Below are 19,609 nucleotides of genomic sequence, written 5' to 3'. Positions count from 1 at the left end.
AATCATTCTTACTTAGAATTTGTACCTTATTTTAAGTAATTTGAACTCAAAATAAGCACAATCAAGCAGCAATCAAGTTATTCTGATTCTTGTGTCCAAAAACAGTGACTTTTTTTGCTTGATTTAGGTGTTACTTTACTCATTTTGAGACGTTGTCATTGCTTTTTGTAAGAAATCTTACTAAGACAATTTAGCTTACCCCATTGGCAGATTTTTTTTGCTTAATATATATATATATATATATATATATATATATATATATATATATATATATTGGTCTTAATTTGTCTAATTTTGTCTAGTTTTTGCCAATGGATTTTTTGCAGTGTACAAGAACCGACAACGGAAAACGGAAACACTGGGGTATAAATATACTGGAGGGAACAGGAAACAGGAACCACCCTTATGCCATTATGTTTTCAGAACGTTCCTCGAACATTACTTGTGTAACGTTACAGGCTAACCTTCCTGGAATCTTCTAACGTTCTCTGTAAACTGAGGATGGTCTTCATAGGGACTACAAAAATGGCCGTCACCATTTGCATATTTTTTTTTATCACAGTAGTACAGGGTTATGTGGCTAATATAACTACTCTCCAGCACCAGTGGCAGACAGACCTTTATATGTGATGCACAAAACTTTCTGTTACCTGTTCCAGGTAGACAGAAAACATAACAGATTCTGTTTGAAATACAGATCCTTGCAGTGCTGAGAAGATGAATGCTGACCTGGAAGAAAGGAGCTGGCTGACCATGCAGGGATGCTGTTGCGTCTCTGGTAGAAGAGGATATAAGCCCCACGGGTGCACACCTCCCCCTCAGGCACCGGCTCTACACTGCTGTCATCATATCCGTACCACTGACCGTCTACTGAGTTCCTGCAGAACGCTGTACACATTAAACATATAGAGGTAAGTTGCAGTAAATTAACATTCACACACATCTGCTCACATATTGCCTCTTTTTGAACTGCTGTATCTGATGCAGGATTGCTGAGTAGCATCACAGCGCTAACGTTCAGGGGAAAATGCAGCGACTCGGTTCTGATACATCAGCTCACAGACGCAACCTTGTGCTGATCTGCATCACCTTAGGAGTAAAGAGTGGAAAGAGTGCAATCTACTGTACCCACCCAGAGTGAGAGCAAGGCCAATTGTGCTCTCTCAGGGCTCTGGCAGCTAATAGCAAGCTGCATGACTGGGATTCAAACCTTAACAAACCACAATCTCCTGATCATAGTGGCAGTACTTTAAACAGCTGGATTGATGGATTCAGATAGATGGGAAATTCCATGTTTGAAGTGGGCATTTAATATTGCTTTATACACAGTGTCTCGTGTGTACTGGAAATACACTTAACAGAAGGCTAAATTACCACCCACAGTAGACAGCAGTGCAGTGGGTGGTAATGATTGTGACTGGTTGCATCTGGCTTGAATTGTCCATGTGAACAGACAAGCAAAAACTACACAAAAGTTAAAAACTACACACTTTTTTATTGGCTATAAAGGAATTAGATCAAAGTGGTCATTTTATTTTATCAAACTTGGGCTACCTTTCACATTACCAGGCTGAAGTGACTCAAATCTGTTTTTTGCTCAATGTGGCTCAGATCTGATTTTTTTGTGGCTGTGTGAACATGCCAAATCCGTTTTTTTTATTTTTTTTTTCAAAAAAGATTTGAGTAACTTTAATATGTGTTCCTTAATCGGATACCTATCCGACTCATGGACATGCGATATGAATCAGTATTCATGTGTCTTTTTGCTTTTATGCATTAGCATTAGTGCTATGTGCTTCTCTCTCTTACCCACACTGTATCTCTTGGTGCAGCTGTGCAGCTGTAGCTGCTAAAAAAAAAAACAGCAAAAGCAAACCACCTGGTTTTTTTTCACCTCCTCGACCTGAGCATGAACTTCAGACCAGCTGTCTACTTTCCCTTTATATGAGGATTTTTGTTGTTGGAGAAGAAGGCAACATTTCTACATGTATCAATGTGCGCATGTGAGGCGTTTCAGGGACAGATTTGTTCACATTACACACAGATAAAGATCACTTACATTTGTGAAAGTGAACCGTCAAGACAGTCAAATCCAATCGGCAAAAAATCAGATTTGAGCAATGTGGCTTTTAATGTGAACGTAGCTTAAGTTCTTTGAAAAAGTAAGTTAATAATTTGTACAGAGCGTCTGTTAATGCAATCAACAGCACAACCAACACTGTATAATCATTAATAATAGTATGATTAATTAGTTAGTTGAGGGTCTGACAGCTTGACTATTGCTAAGCTTATTTATACAGCTCTAAACCTGTTTCACACGGCCAGAGGTATGCTGCTTTACTTTCTGCTCAGCTGGACGTCGGCCAATTGTGTTTGCATTGTGCTGCTGCTGATGCTGAGGGTCGCCTGCTGATAATAGGCGGGGTTTTAGAAAACCTGTCACGTCTGCGACCAGTGTTTTGGTGTGTGCTGTAGTTACAACAATCTGTACACATGTATCTGTCTCTCAAACTCAGAATAAAACTATGATAAAGCTTTCTCCTACTATCTCTATATGATAGCAGGGTCACTTGCCAGTGTTTTTTGTTGCTTGGACTACAATCCCAACTCAACCCGCCCTGTAAACTGTCAGTATGAGCCCGAGCCCGATTTAACCCCCACATTTTTTAGTAACTAAGCTCAGGCCTACTTGGGTTCTTCAGCAGGACAATGATACAATGCACACAAACAAGTCTACAGAACTAAGGTTTTGGAGCGACCTAGTTAAAGACTGATTGAGAAAATGTGGTTTATACTAGAAAACCTTCCAATGTGTCTGAATTAAGACAATTCTGTAAAGAAGAGTGGAATAAAATCCCTCCACAGAGATGTGAAAACCTCATTCCCAGTTATATATAAAGCTTGATTGCAGTTGCTGCCGCTAAGTGTGACACAATCAAGTCATTCGACTTGGGCAAACACTTTTTCACACAGGGCTAGATTGATTTGGATAGTTTTCCCTTGAATAAAATTATCATACAAAAAGGGCTTTTTACAACTCTGGAGACCACTTCAGTTTCTAAATCAGTTTCTCTGATTTTGCTATTTATAGGTTTATGTTTGAGTAAAATGAACATTGTTGTTTTATTTTATAAACTATGGACAACATTTCTCCCAAACTCCAAATAAAAATATTGTTATTTAGAACATTTATTTGCAGAAAATGAGAAATGACTAAAATAACAAAAAGATGCAGAGCTCTCAGACCTCAAATAATGTAACGAAAACAAGTTCATATTCATTCAAATTTTAAGAGTTCAGAAATCAATATTTGGTGGAATAATCCTGGTTTTTAATCACAGTTTTTTCATGCATCTTGGCATCATGTTCTCCTCCACCAGTCTTACACACTGCTTTTGGATAACTTTATGCTGCTTTACTCCTGGTGCAAAAATTCAAGCAGTTCAGCTTGGTTTGATGGTTTGTGATCATCCATCTTCCTCTTGATTATATTCCAGAGGTTTTCAGTTTGGTAAAATCAAAGAAACTCATCATTTTAAAGTGCTCTCTTATTATTTTTGGTCTGATAGTAAAGTTTGTTTGATTATAAAAAATAATATCAGTATGACAAAAGAAATCTGTAGGGGGCAAATACTTTTTCAGGCCACTATATATTTATATTTAGGCCTTGTGCACAGAATGCTAATACTATTTGATCCTGAAATATAAAAAACCTACATAAAATGTATCCCAGACTACTTACATAATTTACCATGAGTACACCTACCTGTATAGTGTCCCCCATGCATGCCTCCGTGATGGTTGCACACAGCGTACAGATCGTACAGGAAGTCCTGGGCCTGCTGGGCCGTTTCGGGTCTTTGTGGCTGGTGTTTCCACCCTGGAGGGAGTCGGGTGAAGTTGCTTCTCTTCACCATGTGAGGCGCCATATCCAGCGCCGTCAGAGGGAACCGGACCAGCGTGGACAGCTTGTTCCTCCGTTCGCCCACCTGCCGGAATCGCTTCAGGTGGAGGATGAGGATGTCTGGGAGCGTCCACAGGCTCATCTGGACCGTGCCCTGCTGGAGCTGCTTGCAGTGCGGGCATTTCCACGCGTCGTCAGGAGCCAGCTGAGTGAACAGAGAGTAAGGGGTTAAACTCCCCGACAGTACTTAAAGCATTCCTTCAACAATCCAATATTACCAGAAAATATCAGACCTTAGACTTGATAATAAAACACAGTGGATCAACACCAGCAGATGACATGTCTCTCCAAACCATCACTGATTGGTGGAAACTTCACACTAGTCCTCCACTCTTCCTCCAGACTCTGATCCCTTGATTTACAAATGAAATGTAAAATTTACTGATGATTAGTGATGGTTTGGAGATCCATGTCTGTCATCTGCTGGTGTTGATCCACTGTGTTTTATTATCAAGTCTAAAGTCAAAATCCTACAGCACTTCATGCTTCCCTCTGCTACTGACAACTTTTATGGAGATGCAGATTTCATGGTCTTATATAACATTCATATTTTCTGAGACACTGATTCTGGGGTTTTCATTGGCTGTAAACTATAATCATCAATAATAAATGAAATAGAAAATTATTCAAATAGATCACTCTGTGTGGAATAAATCTATATATTATATATAATATATGAGTTTCACATTTTGAACTGAATCACTGAAATAAAGTAACTTTTCAATGATATTTAATTTTTTTGAGATGCACTAGTATTTTGTATTGTTTTTGTTTGAGATACATTAACAATACATAGCGTCACATATGGTTATTATTTTTACTGAAACACAGCGCTCTAAACTCCCTAAGACACACCCCCTAATTTAACTTACTAAAGTTACTGCTTCATTACTCCACATGGTGGCCCTATAATCAAATGAATACGGTAAACCTGCTGTGAAGAATATTGTTGTGAACTTGTGTGAAACTTCAGCAAGACAGATGCCATGAAGCCTCAAAGAGAAGTGTCTTGTGATATATTGAGTACCAGAGAATCACGGTTTTGTTATATCATTGCTATAGTGGGAAACGTATTATACAGCTCTGGAAAAAAAACAAATAAGAGACCACTTTAGTTTCTGAATCAGTTTTTTCTGATTTTGCTATTTATAGGTTTATGTTTGAGTAAAATGAACATTGTTGTTTTATTCTATAAACTACAGACAACATTTCTCCCAAATTCCAAATACAAATATTGTCATTTAGAGCATTTATTTGCAGAAAATAAAGAGAAATGGCTGAAATAACAAAAAGATGCAGAGCTTTTAGACCTCAAATCATGTAAAGAAAACCAGATCATATTAATATTCATAAAGTTTTAAGAGTTCAGAAATCAATATTTGGTGGAATAAGCTTGATTTTTTAATTACAGTTTTCATGCATCTTGGCATCATGTTTTCCTCCACCAGTCTTACACACTGCTTTTGGATAACTTTATGCTGCTTTTGTCACGTCTGGTGCTGTTAGCTCCTCTGTCCCTTCCACACCAAGCTCTAACGGAGGTTCTCAGGTTAACAACTACACTACCCAGAATGCACCACCCGCTGACATCACGCACTCACCTGATCACGTGACACCTCACCTGCTTCCTCCTGGAAGTCCCGAATACTGATTACTGGCACTATAAAGGTGCACGCCAAACAGACAACCACACCGCGTATTGTAGGTTATCCTCGTACAAAGCGTTACTTTATCTCTTGTCTCAGTTTACTTTGTGTATGACCTTGCTTTTTGTTTTCTCGACGCCGATTCTTGCCTCTGCCTTTGATATTGGATTGTTTGTGTATGACCTGGACTGTACTTTCACCACCGCCTCTTGGATTATCTCTGATACTGGATTGTTTGTGTATGAACTCTGGACTGTCTCTCGTTTATGGTATGGTTTTGTCCTCATTGCTCTGTCTACTGGTGATCACCCTTATTTCTGTATCGACCCTGATTACATCTGTTTATTATTATAATAAACATACTTTGTTTTTATCAGTATCTGCGCTTGTCTGCTATTCTGTTCTGACCATGACAGCTTTACTCCTGGTGCAAAAATTCAAGCAGTTCAGTTTGGTTTGATGGCTTGTGATCATCCATCTTCCTCTTGATTATATTCCAGAGGTTTTCAATTTGGTAAAATCAAAGAAACTCATCATTTTTAAGTGCTCTCTTATTTTTTTCCAGAGCTATGTGATAATATGGTATCGTGAGCCAAGTCAGTGTATGTATATTCATATATTTAGACTCTGTTCTTCTTAGGCACGCCTCTGATGTTGCTTTTGCTCTGAAGAAATGGCACTAAGGCCCTACACGAAGACGATCACAGGCAATTGGGTCAACATCAAAAGCTTTTTTCATGTTTCACTATAAAGATACATTACTCTATCATGCATAATGAATAACCTGACTTTGATCAAAACGAAAGTGTGCCTTTTAATGTATGTATGCTATCTATTCTACAATATCTAAGATTCAGATTTTTCTTTATCTCTTATTGCATACTGTCCCACTTTCATTCACTGGCCTTTATGAGTAAAATGGCTTATTTCACTTTCCACATGTGCTTTCTACTGAGTCAAGGCTATTATAGTGAATGGGTGAATGAACAGAAAACCTTTATCAGTTTAAAGCAGATTTTAAAGTCTGTGCACGTGTTGTAAGTGCTAGAAGCAATTTACAACCACTTGTGTGCATCAGCGTCAGTGGAATGTTTTAATGTCTTGCAGCAAATATTCATAAAGTGGTGTTGAAAAGAGCTTAAAGGTCACAGGAAAATAACTCTGCTTAAAGGAAAAAAGAACCAGACATCTAGACTGCTTTCTCAAGGTGAAAAGTTCATAATAAGTTTAAAGATCAGTTTAAAGATGTCATTCTATTTTATTTTAAAATGTCTAGTTTGGTCTGTGGTATGAATGGATGCCATGTGAGCTGTGTTCTTTGTAAAAAAAAAAAAAAAAAACAGCTCTGGTGATCCGGTATAATGCAGGTTTAGTCCGCACTAAACAGCACTGATAACAGTTATAAATGTTTTAAAATATAGACATTTTTACACTTATAACAGTCTTTGCAATGTCATATGTTACTTAACAACAAGCGCAGTTCAGCCACTGACCTAGTCTTAGAGTCTCTGTAAAATTCTACCGGAGATCCTATTTAAACATATAGTTACACACAGAGAGGTGGGTAGTTCAGGTCCAGAAAGTAAAAATCCACCTCTGGGTTTTGTTGGCTGAGCCGCAGCAGAGCCGCCCAGGCAGCTGGAACAAAACCCCGGATAGATTTTTACTTTTAACTAGTGTAACTAGTTTACCTTTACCTAGTGTAACCTTTACCAGTTACTAGTGTAACTGTTCTAAAAACATACACCTACCTATCTCAATTGTACTTCGCTGGTGTTGTTCCTCCATAGACAAATTCTAACCATTTGTTTCTTAGCTCTGAATCACTGGGAAAAGCTACTGCAGACAATTGAGGTTGAGGAAGAGTTTTATGTGCAGCCTCCATATACAACTCAGAGAGACCTACTGTATTTCATAAAGAAAAAAAACACGTGGATATTAGCGGAAGGACACCCTTAAGGCGCTTAAAGCTTAAAGCTGATGTATCAGAACTGGGGATCTGGCGCTTTCCTCTGAGTGTGGCATTGGCTGCCAAGGGATGTTACCATGGCAATGGTTCTAAGAGAGGCAGAGCCTGACTTTAAGTTTATCAGAGGAGGCATGTGAATGACCTCACTCTCCTAGTGTTAGGGGCATTTTTTTATAGCGCTTTTCAGGAACCTCAAAGACGCTTTACATTGCATTAAAAAACACAATATAAAAATACATATTAAAATAATCATCATTATCAACATCATCAATACTATACAGTAGAAATCAATAGAGCAAAACAATCAATGCATAAAAGAAAAATCTATCTGATTTGAAAACAATTTGATACAAATTATTTATATACAGTACATATATATATATATATATATATATATATATATATATATGAAATAACTTTTACAATATGTTTAATATAACAATAAAAAACACTGAATTTAAGGTGTGTCCAACTTTATATACTGTATATATATATATATATATATATATATATATATATATATATATATATATATATATATATATATATATATATATATATATATATTACAGTATATAAAGTTGGACACACCTTAAATTCAGTGTTTTTTATTGTTATATTAAACATATTGTAAAAGTTATTTCAACTATGATCTTGGCATTTTCTCACATCTTGGCTGAATTTTCTCAGTCAGCTTTATGAGGTAGAGTCATCTAGAACTCCAGGCTTTCAGTTAACAGCTGTGCTGAACTCATCAAGAGTTAATTACTCAAATGTCTTGCTTCTTAATGTGTTTGAGAGCATCAGTTGTAAAGTAGTGAAGAGGTAGAGTTACAGGTACACAGTGAATAGCTTTATTTGAGTAATGTTCTAATCCAGCAAGAACTACTCAACTAAATAAACGAAAAAAAAAAAACAAAAAAAACTTTAAGTATCCTTAAGTGCAGTCGCAAAAGCCCTTAACAAATGTTATGATGAAACTGGCTGTCAATAGGAACGCCCCAGGAAAAGAAGAGCAAGAGTTTCCTGAACTACTCAACTAAATAAAGAAAACAATACTTTAAGAAATGAAGGTCAGACAATCCGAAACATTTCAAGAACTTTGAAAGTATCCTCAAGTGCAGTCACAAAAAAGACCATCAAAACATTATGATGGAACTGGCGCTCATCAGGACCGCTCCAAGCTATTATCCTCAGAAACAGCAAGCTAACAGCCACCTAAATTCTTCAGAGTATTTTGGTTTATTTAACAGTTTTTAAAGTTAATACCTGATTCCCTATGTGTTCCTTCCTAGTCTGGATCACTTCAGTATTCATTTACAGTAAGGAAAAAGTACAAAAAAAAATTACAAAACCTCATGCCATGTTTAATTTCTTGTCCAAAGTTGATTGTAATTGGTTGGCTAAAATGCTAAAAATGATTAAATAATGTGATAGCCAGTTTCTATTTTAATTGCTTTGTGGAATGCGTTTCGCCATCATTTTATTAATCTGTCATGTTGCAGCTGCTGCAGCTGAGCTTCAACCTGTAGCAACGTTTTAAACTAATGAAGCGTGGTCTGTGAGCAGAATATATAATGCAGCAGGAGGAGGCAGTCCTTGCTGGAGGGTGAATAAAAGGGCAGGAAACTCAAGAGGACGAGAAACGGTGAACTCGTTTCCTGTAATGAAGACTTTGAGACCCTCAACACGGCATGAAATAAACAGACAGTTTGAAACAAATCCACAACTGGCTTGGGGAAGCAAAGAAATAATATAAAGTGATTATAAAGCCAGTGAATTTCCATATTCTGAACATCATTAGAGAGATAACCTGAGCCTTTAGGCCACTCAGGGCATTATTAATGAAGCACCCAAGGCCAGATCTGGACTACTGGTGGCCTAAGGCAAGTTCATACATTTGACCCTCCCTTCAGGTGAACTTTACCAGTTCATCATAGAATATTTGGAAAAATCCTGTAATTAATTAATGTTCTTCATAGTTAAAGCAGATTCCACTCCACTGTTGGACTGAGCTTTGAGAAGATGGGAACATTCATTGATCCTGTATAAGTAATGGTCAGTTTTCAGTCAATAGTTCTCTAATTAGCTGATCCTGAAAGCCAATCAGATCATCAGTCCAGTACAGTGAGTATATGTTTAGTAACTGGATACCTCTCTCAGGAGTTCATCACTCAGCTCAGTATCAGAACACTAACCACATACTGTATCTATATTAAGGAGTAGTCCATCACTCAGGCAAATACAATGAGTGTCAGAACCCCAACTGAATACCCCTCTTGAAAGTACATCACTCAGCTAAATATAGTGAGCATCAAAATACTAAACAAATTCCTCATTTGAGAGTCCATCACTCTAGTACAGTGATCATCTGAACACTAACCATCTACCCCTCGTAAGAGTCCACCATTTGGTCTAGTACAGTGAGTAACAGAACACTAAACAGATTCCCCTCTCAATAGTCCATCCCTTATCCTAGTATAGTGAGTATCAGATCACTAAACAGATACCCCTCTTAAGAGTGCATCACTTAACCTAGTATAGTGGGTATCAGATCACTAACCAGATACCCCTTTCAAGAGTGCATCACTCAGTCCAGTACAGTGAGTATCAGACCACTAACCGGATCCCCATCTTAAGAATGCATCACTCAGCCCAGTACAGTACAGTACAGAACACTAACCAGATTCCCCTCTCAAGAGTCCATTACTCAGCCCAGTAAAGTAAGTATCAGAACACTAACCAGATTCCCCTCTCAAGAGACCATCATTTAGTTTAGTACAGTGAGTGTCAGAACACTAACCAGATACCCCTCTCAAGAGTCTATGACTTCATCTAGTACAGTAAGTATAGGAACACTAACTGAATACAACTCTCAAGAGAGTAGATCACTCAGTCCAGTGCATATTAAGACCCTAACTGGATACCCATCTTAAAAGTATGTCAGTCTAGTGCAGTGTGTATCAGAATGCTAATTAATGCTGTAATTAATGGCTCTCTCACCTTGAGTTCAGATGGAATTGCACAACATTTTAAATGTGGTTGACTCCAAGAAGTAAAGTGCATTTCACGTAGAAAGACATTGTAGAAAATAACAGAAGCCCTGGACAATGATATATTTCCAACATAACCCGGAAAGGTTAATGCGGTTTTCAGTTCCACCTCTTCCTGTAACAAAGCTCTTTAGTTTCTCCGGTTGTGAGAGTTTTCTGATGGTGTAGGAAACTGTACTCACCACTCTCTGGCTTTATCTGTAATTGCTTTAAAAGGAAGCGCTCCGCTGAGTTCTTCTTCTTTCTGTCTACTTTTGTTAGGGGGTTTTTCAGACACCGTGACAGAAATCCGAACGTGAATGTAATCTAAATTCTGCTTTAGAGAGTGCAGATATACACCCTGTTCCAACACTGCTATTATTCTATTATACAGATACAGCTTTCTATCTATCTATCTATCTATCTATCTATCTATCTATCTATCTATCTATCTATCATATTTATCAGTGGTGTGCAGTAAGAAGGGGTGTCAATAATTGCATGTAAATCATTACATAATATTTATTCAGGAAATATATATTATAGTTATTAAAAAAGCATGTATTTCATAAATTAACTCAAACAAAAAACAGCAACTAATGTAAAGCATTGGTCTGCGGTTTTCAGTTGCTATAGGACGCATATCTGACTGACTGTCATGGTGAGCACAGAATTGCAGACACGTGCAGATACTGATAAAAATATATGTTTATTATAAAAATAAACAGATGTAATACGTGGTTGATACAGAAAACAGTTAATCACCAGAAACCAGAGCAATGTAGACAAAACCATACCATAAACGAGAGACAGTCCAGAGTTCATACACGAGAGATCCAATGTCAGAGGTAATCCAAGAGGCAGTAGTGAAAACACAGTCCAGGTAATACACAAGCAATCCAATATCAGAGGCAAAGGCAATAGTCGGCGTCGAGAAAACAAAGGCAAGGTCATACACAAGATAAACTGAGACAAGAGATATAGAACGCTTTGTAAAGAGGAGAACCTACAATACGCGGCGTGGGTGTTTGTGTGGAGTGCTCTTTTATAGTGCCAGTAATCAGTATTCAGGACTTCCTGGAGGAAGCAGGTGAGGTGTCACGTGATCAGGTGAGTGCGTGATGTCAGCGGGTGGTGCATTCTGGGTAATGTAGTTGTTGACCTGAGAACCTCCGTTAGAGCTGGGTGTGGAAGGGACCGAGGAGCTAACAGCACCAGACGTGACAGTACCTCCCCCCAAGGGAGTCGGAACGGAGCCGGAACGGGGACGACCACGACGACGTCCACCCGACGGGCAGGGAGTACCGGCGGGAGGACCGGGCGTAGCCACAGAGGTGCCGGACAGGCGGGGGTCGCGAGACTGGGGACCCTGACGCACCGGAGCCGAAGAAGAGAGTGAGCGCTTGGGACGCCCACGGGGTCTAGGAGCAGGTTTTCCAGGGTGACGGGCATGAAATTCGGCCAGTAGAGCAGGATCCAGCACGTCACCGGCGGCAACCCAGCAACGCTCCTCAGGGCCGTAACCCTCCCAGTCTATGAGGTACTGGAGAACACCGCCACGCCTGCGTGAATCCAGCACCTCTCGAACCGCATAGGTAGACGAATCCTCCCTCTCCACTGCCGCGGGCGGCACGTCATCAGGAACACCCTCGGCAAGCGGACCTGGGACAAGAGGCTTGAGCAGAGAGACATGAAACGAGTTATGCACTCTGTACTGAGCAGGTAACTCAATCTTATAAGTCACCTCGTTAACCTGAGACAAAACCTTAAATGGGCCAATATACTTAGGCAGCAGTTTCCTACAGGCCCCCTCAAACCTCAAGTCCCGGCAACCACACCCTGTCTCCGGGTTGGTATTGGGGGGTGGTACCACGGTGTCTGTCGGACTGCTCCTTATACTTGCGTAACACCTCCGAAATCTGCTGATGCGTCTCCTCCCACACCTGCTCACTCCGCTTCATCCAGTCGTCAACAGCAGGTATCTCAGTGGACGACGCTGTCCACGGAGCCAACGGAGGCTGATAACCCAGAATGCACTGAAAGGGAGTGAGACCAGATGTGGAGTTAATGAGGGAATTTTGGGCTATCTCAGCCCAAATCAGATACTGTGACCATTCTGTAGAACGTTTAAAGCAGTACAGTCTTAAAAATTTACCTAACTCCTGATTTACCCTCTCACATTGACCGTTGCTAGTGGGGTGAAACCCAGAAGTGAGACTCACGTGTACACCTAAGTGTTCAAAGAATGATTTCCATACCCGGGAAGTAAATTGAGGACCTCTATTTGACAAAATGTCCTCCGGGACCCCAAAATGTCTGAAAATGTGTGTGTATATAGCTTGAGCTGTCTGAAGAGCATTAGGTAGTGCAGGAAAAGGGATGAATTTAACACCCCTAGAAAATCTGTCTACGACCGTGAGGATGGTAGTGTAACCTTCTGATTCGGGTAAATCCGTAACAAAATCTACAGCAATGTGCGACCAAGGTCGTTCAGGAACAGGCAGAGGACATAGTTTACCAGCTGGAAGGGCTTTGGGTGTTTTGCATTGTGCGCAGACTGAACATGAAACTACAAACGCTTGTATATCAGCTCGCATGGTTTCCCACCAATAACGAGCTGAGATCAGTTGTAGTGTACGTGTAACGCCGGGATGACCAGAAGTAAGGGCAGCATGAGCCCAACCAATGAGTTGATCGCGAAATTGTTCGGGTACATAAATCTTGTGAGGAGGACAGCCCTCTGGAGGTGGTGTGTTAACCTGGCTCTGATGAATGAGATCATCGAGCTCCCATCTAATGGCAGCCACTTTTACAGTGGGTGGCAGAATGTATTCAGGTTCTGAAGCGTGGCATGTGTCATCTGGGGAGCTAAAAACACGAGATAAGGCATCAGCCTTAGTATTACGGTTACCGGGTCGAAACGAGATAGAGAAATTGAAACGTGAGAAGAATAATGACCAACGAGCTTGACGGGGGTTTAGGCGTTTAGCTGTACGGAGATATTCCAAGTTTTTATGATCTGTTAGTACGGTGAATGGATGTGCAGCACCTTCCAGCCAGTGACGCCACTCCTCTAGAGCAAGTTTGACAGCCAGTAACTCTCTATCCCCTATCCCATAGTTACGCTCAGCTGGTGACATTTTTCGTGAGAAGAAGGCTATGGGATGGAGTTTAAGTGGTGAACTGCTGCATTGTGAGAGAACTGCTCCCACACCAGTATCTGAAGCGTCGACCTCGACTACAAATGGTAGTTCAGGTTTGGGGTGCATGAGACTGGGGGCAGAAACGAAAGCAGTTTTTAGTTTGCGGAACGCTAAGTCAGCTTCAGGGGACCACTTTAGGACCTTGGTATCGTTCTTAGTGAGCGCAGTGAGTGGGGCAGCTATACTGCTGAAATTACGTATAAAACGTCTATAGAAATTTGCAAATCCTAAGAAACGTTGTAGGTCTTTGATGGACTGAGGAACGGGCCAGTTAGTTACGGCATCTACTTTGGAGTCATCCATAAGGACTCCCTGGGAGCTAATAACATAGCCGAGAAATGCGACTCTCTGAAGATGGAAGTCGCACTTCTCGGCTTTAGCATAAAGATCGTTCTCCAGAAGTCTTTGGAGAACCGAGCGAACATGTTGCACATGGGATTCAAGGTCGGGAGAGTAAATTAAGATGTCGTCTATAAAAAGGGTGACGAATTTGCCAATCATGTCACGGAAAACGTCGTTCATAAACGACTGAAACACTGCGGGAGCGTTAGCGAGACCATAACTCATAACTAAATATTCATAGTGGCCATTAGTGGTAGTAAATGCTGTCTTCCACTCATCCCCCTCCCTAATACGGATCAGATTGTACGCACTACGAAGATTGAGCTTGGTAAAATATGTGGCGTTACGCAGTTGTTCAAGAGCGCAAGGAATGAGGGGCAATGGGTACGCAAACTTCTTAGTAATGGCATTTAAGCCTCTGTAATCAATACAGGGTCTCAGTCCCCCGTCCTTTTTCTTAACAAAGAAAAAACCCGATCCGACTGGCGACTTGGACGGGCGAATGAAACCCTGAGCTAGAGCTTCAGAAACGTAATCCTCCATGGCCTTCTCCTCATCAAGAGTGAGGGGATAAATTCTAGCTTTGGGTAGAGAGGCACCCTCCACTAGGTCAATAGCACAGTCATAAGAGCGATGAGGTGGTAACTTAGTGGCATTAACCTTGAATGATAAGGCTGTCTAAAGCTAAACAGTTCTTGTGACAATGAGAAGACCAAACCGTGATATCCCCATCGCTCCAGGAGACGGTGGGATCGTGGGTCTTGAGCCATGGCATGCCCAGGATCACAGGGTGCTCGGTGCTGGGAAGCACGAAAAGTGGCAGTTCCTCAAAATGAAGAGCGCTGGCTTGTAGGGTGATGGGTAGCGTCTGCAGCGTGACTGTCCCACTCCACGCGCTGTCCCAGGGCTGGAGCTTTCACAGGTCGGGTCAGGAGACCACACTCAGCCTTGAAATGACCGCCCTCACCACAATAGAGGTACAAACGAAGCCGGATCCGGCGCTGTCGCTCTTCTGGAGTTAGCCGGGTTTTCTGGATGTCCATGGGCTCAGGGGCAGACAGTGCAGCTTTCTCTGATGTGGGGGTGCGGGGTAGAGTCACAGGAGTGTGTAGAGTGCGAGAGCTGGTCTTGGGGCGGCGCGAGAGAAGTTGATCCAAACGAATCGAAAGTGAGATGAGTTGATCCAAAGTTAGCGAATCATCTCTGCAGGCTAACTCCCTCTGTATGTCAGGGTTGAGTCCGCATCTGAATACGTTAAGCAAAGCTGCGTTATTCCAACCCCTACCAGCTGCAAGAGTGCGGAACTCCAAAGTGTAGGAAGCCACCGGCTTCTGACCTTGCTTGAGAGCCAGCAAAAGTTCTCCATTACACTGTCCATAGCGAGAATGATCAAAAACCGAGCGAAAAATAGTAAAAAAATCAGTGCAACTAGCCCCTGAGACTTCCTCCCAAATAGCTGTTGCCCACTCTAGTGCCTTACCAGAAAGCCGGGAGATAATAAAACCGATTTTAGCATTATCGGTTGTGGGCGGTGAATTACTGAAAAACACGGAGCATTGTAAAAGAAAACCGCTGCATTTTTCCGGATCCCCATCAAAAATCTCCGGTTTAGAGACAGAAAAACCAGGCACAGATGAAATAGCGTTGGGCAAACGGGGGGCAGCTAACGGGCTAGGGCTAGGGCTAGGCTCAGTTAAGCCTCTGAGGTGAGCTAGCAGCTCCGAAAGTTGTTGCTGCTGTGTAGCTTGTTGGCTGGCTAGCTCAGAAACAGCTTTGGTCACACCAGCGAGCGTTTGCTGGTGCTGACCGAGTAGCCTCCCCTGGTTGGTTAAACCAGATCTAATAGCCTCAGTATCTGCTATCTGATCTTGTACGGCCGCGTATTCTGTCATGGTGAGCACAGAATTGCAGACACGTGCAGATACTGATAAAAATATATGTTTATTATAAAAATAAACAGATGTAATACGTGGTTGATACAGAAAACAGTTAATCACCAGAAACCAGAGCAATGTAGACAAAACCATACCATAAACGAGAGACAGTCCAGAGTTCATACACGAGAGATCCAATGTCAGAGGTAATCCAAGAGGCAGTAGTGAAAACACAGTCCAGGTAATACACAAGCAATCCAATATCAGAGGCAAAGGCAATAGTCGGCGTCGAGAAAACAAAGGCAAGGTCATACACAAGATAAACTGAGACAAGAGATATAGAACGCTTTGTAAAGAGGAGAACCTACAATACGCGGCGTGGGTGTTTGTGTGGAGTGCTCTTTTATAGTGCCAGTAATCAGTATTCAAGACTTCCTGGAGGAAGCAGGTGAGGTGTCACGTGATCAGGTGAGTGCGTGATGTCAGCGGGTGGTGCATTCTGGGTAATGTAGTTGTTGACCTGAGAACCTCCGTTAGAGCTGGGTGTGGAAGGGACAGAGGAGCTAAAAGCACCAGACGTGACACTGACAGCGGTTCTAACCAATCATAACTGCTTTTAAAAATGGCTTTTGCCCCCTTGTGTCTGCGTGGACCCTTCTCCTGATTTTTTGAAGGGTGTAGTAATGAGCCTATTAGCAAAGTTGTGTACAATCTAACTAATCAATGTAAAACTATTTCGCAATAATAGGCCACCTGACTGGTGAGTTTTTGGGTGTACTTAATGTTTTGGCTGCTCTGGCGTACACGATACTTTTGTCGTGTTGTTGTATTTGTGTTGTATTAAGTTCATATAACTAAGTCAAGACAGAGAATATGTAGTATCTATCTATCTATCTATCTATCTATCTATCTATCTATCTATCTATCTATCTATCTATCTATCTATCTATCTATCTATCTATCTGCACACAGTACTAGCTGTAGATGTTTTTCTATGCTGGTTGGATGTGCAAAATCATGAATAATGTGTTATCATCAACTGGTTTTGCTAACAATGGTAACCGGGGACAATGCTAACAAGGATAGGTGTTATCTGAATGGTTAACTGGAACACAATAAACTTGGGTGTGACTTCATTCCCAGCTCTGGCTGATGTGGCAAAGTGGATAACACCACTACCTGCCAGTTGGTGTTTTTTTGGTGTTTTTTTCCCCCCTATTTTTTGGCTATTCTTTTTCTTTATACCAGAAGTCATCATCAAAAATGTCATCATTTGAGATGTAAATGCTTCCAGAATTTGTAATTTGAATTGATCCTGCTTTGAAAAAAAAAAAAAAAAACCCAGCCCCTGTTTTATTATTATTATTTTTTTTACTTATTTTTGACCACCACCATGTCTGGCAGTGTGGATGGTGTGTTCAGGGTGATGAGCTGTGCTGCTTTTACGCCAAACATAACGTTTTGGAATGTTGCCAAAAAGTTTGGTTCTGGTTTCATCTGACCAGAGGACCTTCTTCCACATGTTTGGTGTGTCTCCCAGGTGGCTTGTGACAAACTTTAAACAAGACTTTTTATGGATATCTTTGAGAAATGGCTTTCTTCTTGCCACTCTTCCATAAAGGCCAGATTTGTGCAGTGTACGACTGATTGTTGTCCTATGGACAGAGTCTCCCACCTCAGCTTTAAACAAGATCCCTGCAGTTCATCCAGAGTGATCATGGGCCTCTTGGCTGCATCTCTGATTAATCTTCTCCTTGTTTGAGCTGAAAGTTTAGAGGGACCGCCGGGAATGCACTTCAAATTACAATTTTCAGTAATAGTGAGATTAGAGCGTATATTATTTGAAAGCATAAGGATTTTGATGATAGTTCATAACATGGCTTATTACTGTGACAGAATACATAAGAGCAGCTTTAGGAGGAATTATTTTTCTTGATAGTCCCGCATCTAGGATGCAGATTTCTAAGACCCTGACAGTGAAAAGGCTAAGAGTTTGACTAATTTTAGGCCAATATGGCCGACACTAAAGTGATTTAGTACACTGGGTATTTACTATAAGCTGCTTATAATAACAGTAACTATTATAATAAAGAGTTATTCATTATAATACACTCACGCACCTTATCTAAGTTCTGTTTGAGGGCTGGCAGTTTCAAAGCTGTTTCACTGGACACTACTGGGTTTATTCAAATCATTTTATTTTATTCCTCATATAAATATTTTAAAAGAACTAGAAGAAAATGTTCTTGGCTGAAAAAAAATGTTTTTTTTTTTAAAGCATTTTTTTAATCTATTTTTTAATTATTATTATTGACGTCATGAGATTTGCTGCAGGCCGTAAACCGTAAACAACAGACAATAAATGGCATTATAATGAAGGAATAAAGCATGGAAATATGAAGGTAAGCCTATTATTTAAGTGTATTTTACAACAGATTTCTCAAAAACACTTCAGTTCAGCACAAGGTCAGTAATATTTTTTATAAACAATAGGGTTTCCTATTTGTCACAATGCATGATTCATGTTGGTGCATTTGACACATTCCTGAGTAATTAAGCTGTATATTCAATGCGCGATATTTGACGCAATTTGCCTCAATGGGGTTCTAAGGGTTATCTACTACCATGCAGGAGACTGGGGTTCAATTCCCACTCTGGGTCACTATACCTCACTACACCAACAGACACCAACTGGGCAAGAGTACCAACTCTTATACTAGTAGAGGTACCCTTTCAATTTGCTCTGGAAAAGAGCATCAGCTATATGCTTTAAATGGAAAATGGTGAGGAAAAGGGTGCATTGTCAGAGTAAAACATTATTTATTTATTTGTAGTTAACTTGGATTTAAAATTGCTTTGCAGACGTTTTCCTGAGCTGAAATAAAAAATACTTAATTGGCAGACACAGTGCTACAGGCATTTGCTATTAATTAAAAAAAAAAAAAAAAAAAAAAAAATTAAAGGTAAAGGTTTCCTAAAAAAACGAAGTCTGTGGTTTTAATTAGTTTAATTTATAAGTTTGGAAAATGGAGAGAAAGTGACTAGTTTTAATTAGACAAGTTTCTATGCCTCCTGAGCTTTGTGTCTGAGAAGAGCAGAGCGATAAACTTTAAATTGCTGCCTTAACAAATCCAAGCCCCTCTGTATCCCCCAGTTACAACCACATCCATCCTGCTGTACACAGAGCTTCATTACTCAGAGCCAAAACAATCCTGTTTGTTTGCACAAATTTCTCATCTTCTTTATCTTTATCAGAGGCAGTGCTGTGAGAGGCAGTAATTAGAGGCAGAGGCAGTGCTGTGAGAGGCAGTAATCAGAGGTAGTGCTGTGAGAGGCAGTTATCAAAGGCAGTGCTGTGAGAGGCAGTGCTGTGAGAGGCAGTAATCAGAGGCAGTGTTGTGAGAGACAGTAATCAGAGGCAGTGCTGTGAGCGGCAGTGCTGTGAGAGGCAGTAATCAGAGGCAGTAATCAGAGGCAGTAATCAGAGGCAGCGCTGTGAGAGGCAGTAATCAGAGGCAGTGCTGTGAGAGACAGTAATCAGAGGCAGTGCTGTGAGAGGCAATAATCAGAGGCAGTAAT

At 40.7% G+C, this 19,609-nt stretch overlaps 1 protein-coding gene across 1 annotated transcript in view; it reads right to left on the bottom strand.

Annotated features, from left to right (window-relative positions):
• The window catches only part of usp43b (ubiquitin specific peptidase 43b), a 152,815-nt gene that overhangs the window by 8,460 nt on the left and 124,746 nt on the right, over positions 1-19,609 (bottom strand). The window contains exons 12-13 of the mRNA XM_022665042.2: positions 3,767-4,109; positions 730-888 (exon numbers count right to left, since the gene is read on the bottom strand). Of these exons, the coding sequence (XP_022520763.2) occupies positions 730-888; positions 3,767-4,109 (502 nt within the window). The remainder of the gene's footprint in view (positions 1-729; positions 889-3,766; positions 4,110-19,609) is intronic.

This window comes from Astyanax mexicanus, chromosome 19, assembly GCF_023375975.1.
Source record: "Astyanax mexicanus isolate ESR-SI-001 chromosome 19, AstMex3_surface, whole genome shotgun sequence".
Classification (NCBI taxonomy): Eukaryota; Metazoa; Chordata; class Actinopteri; order Characiformes; family Acestrorhamphidae; genus Astyanax; species Astyanax mexicanus.
This window is presented reverse-complemented; position numbering and strand designations above follow the sequence as displayed.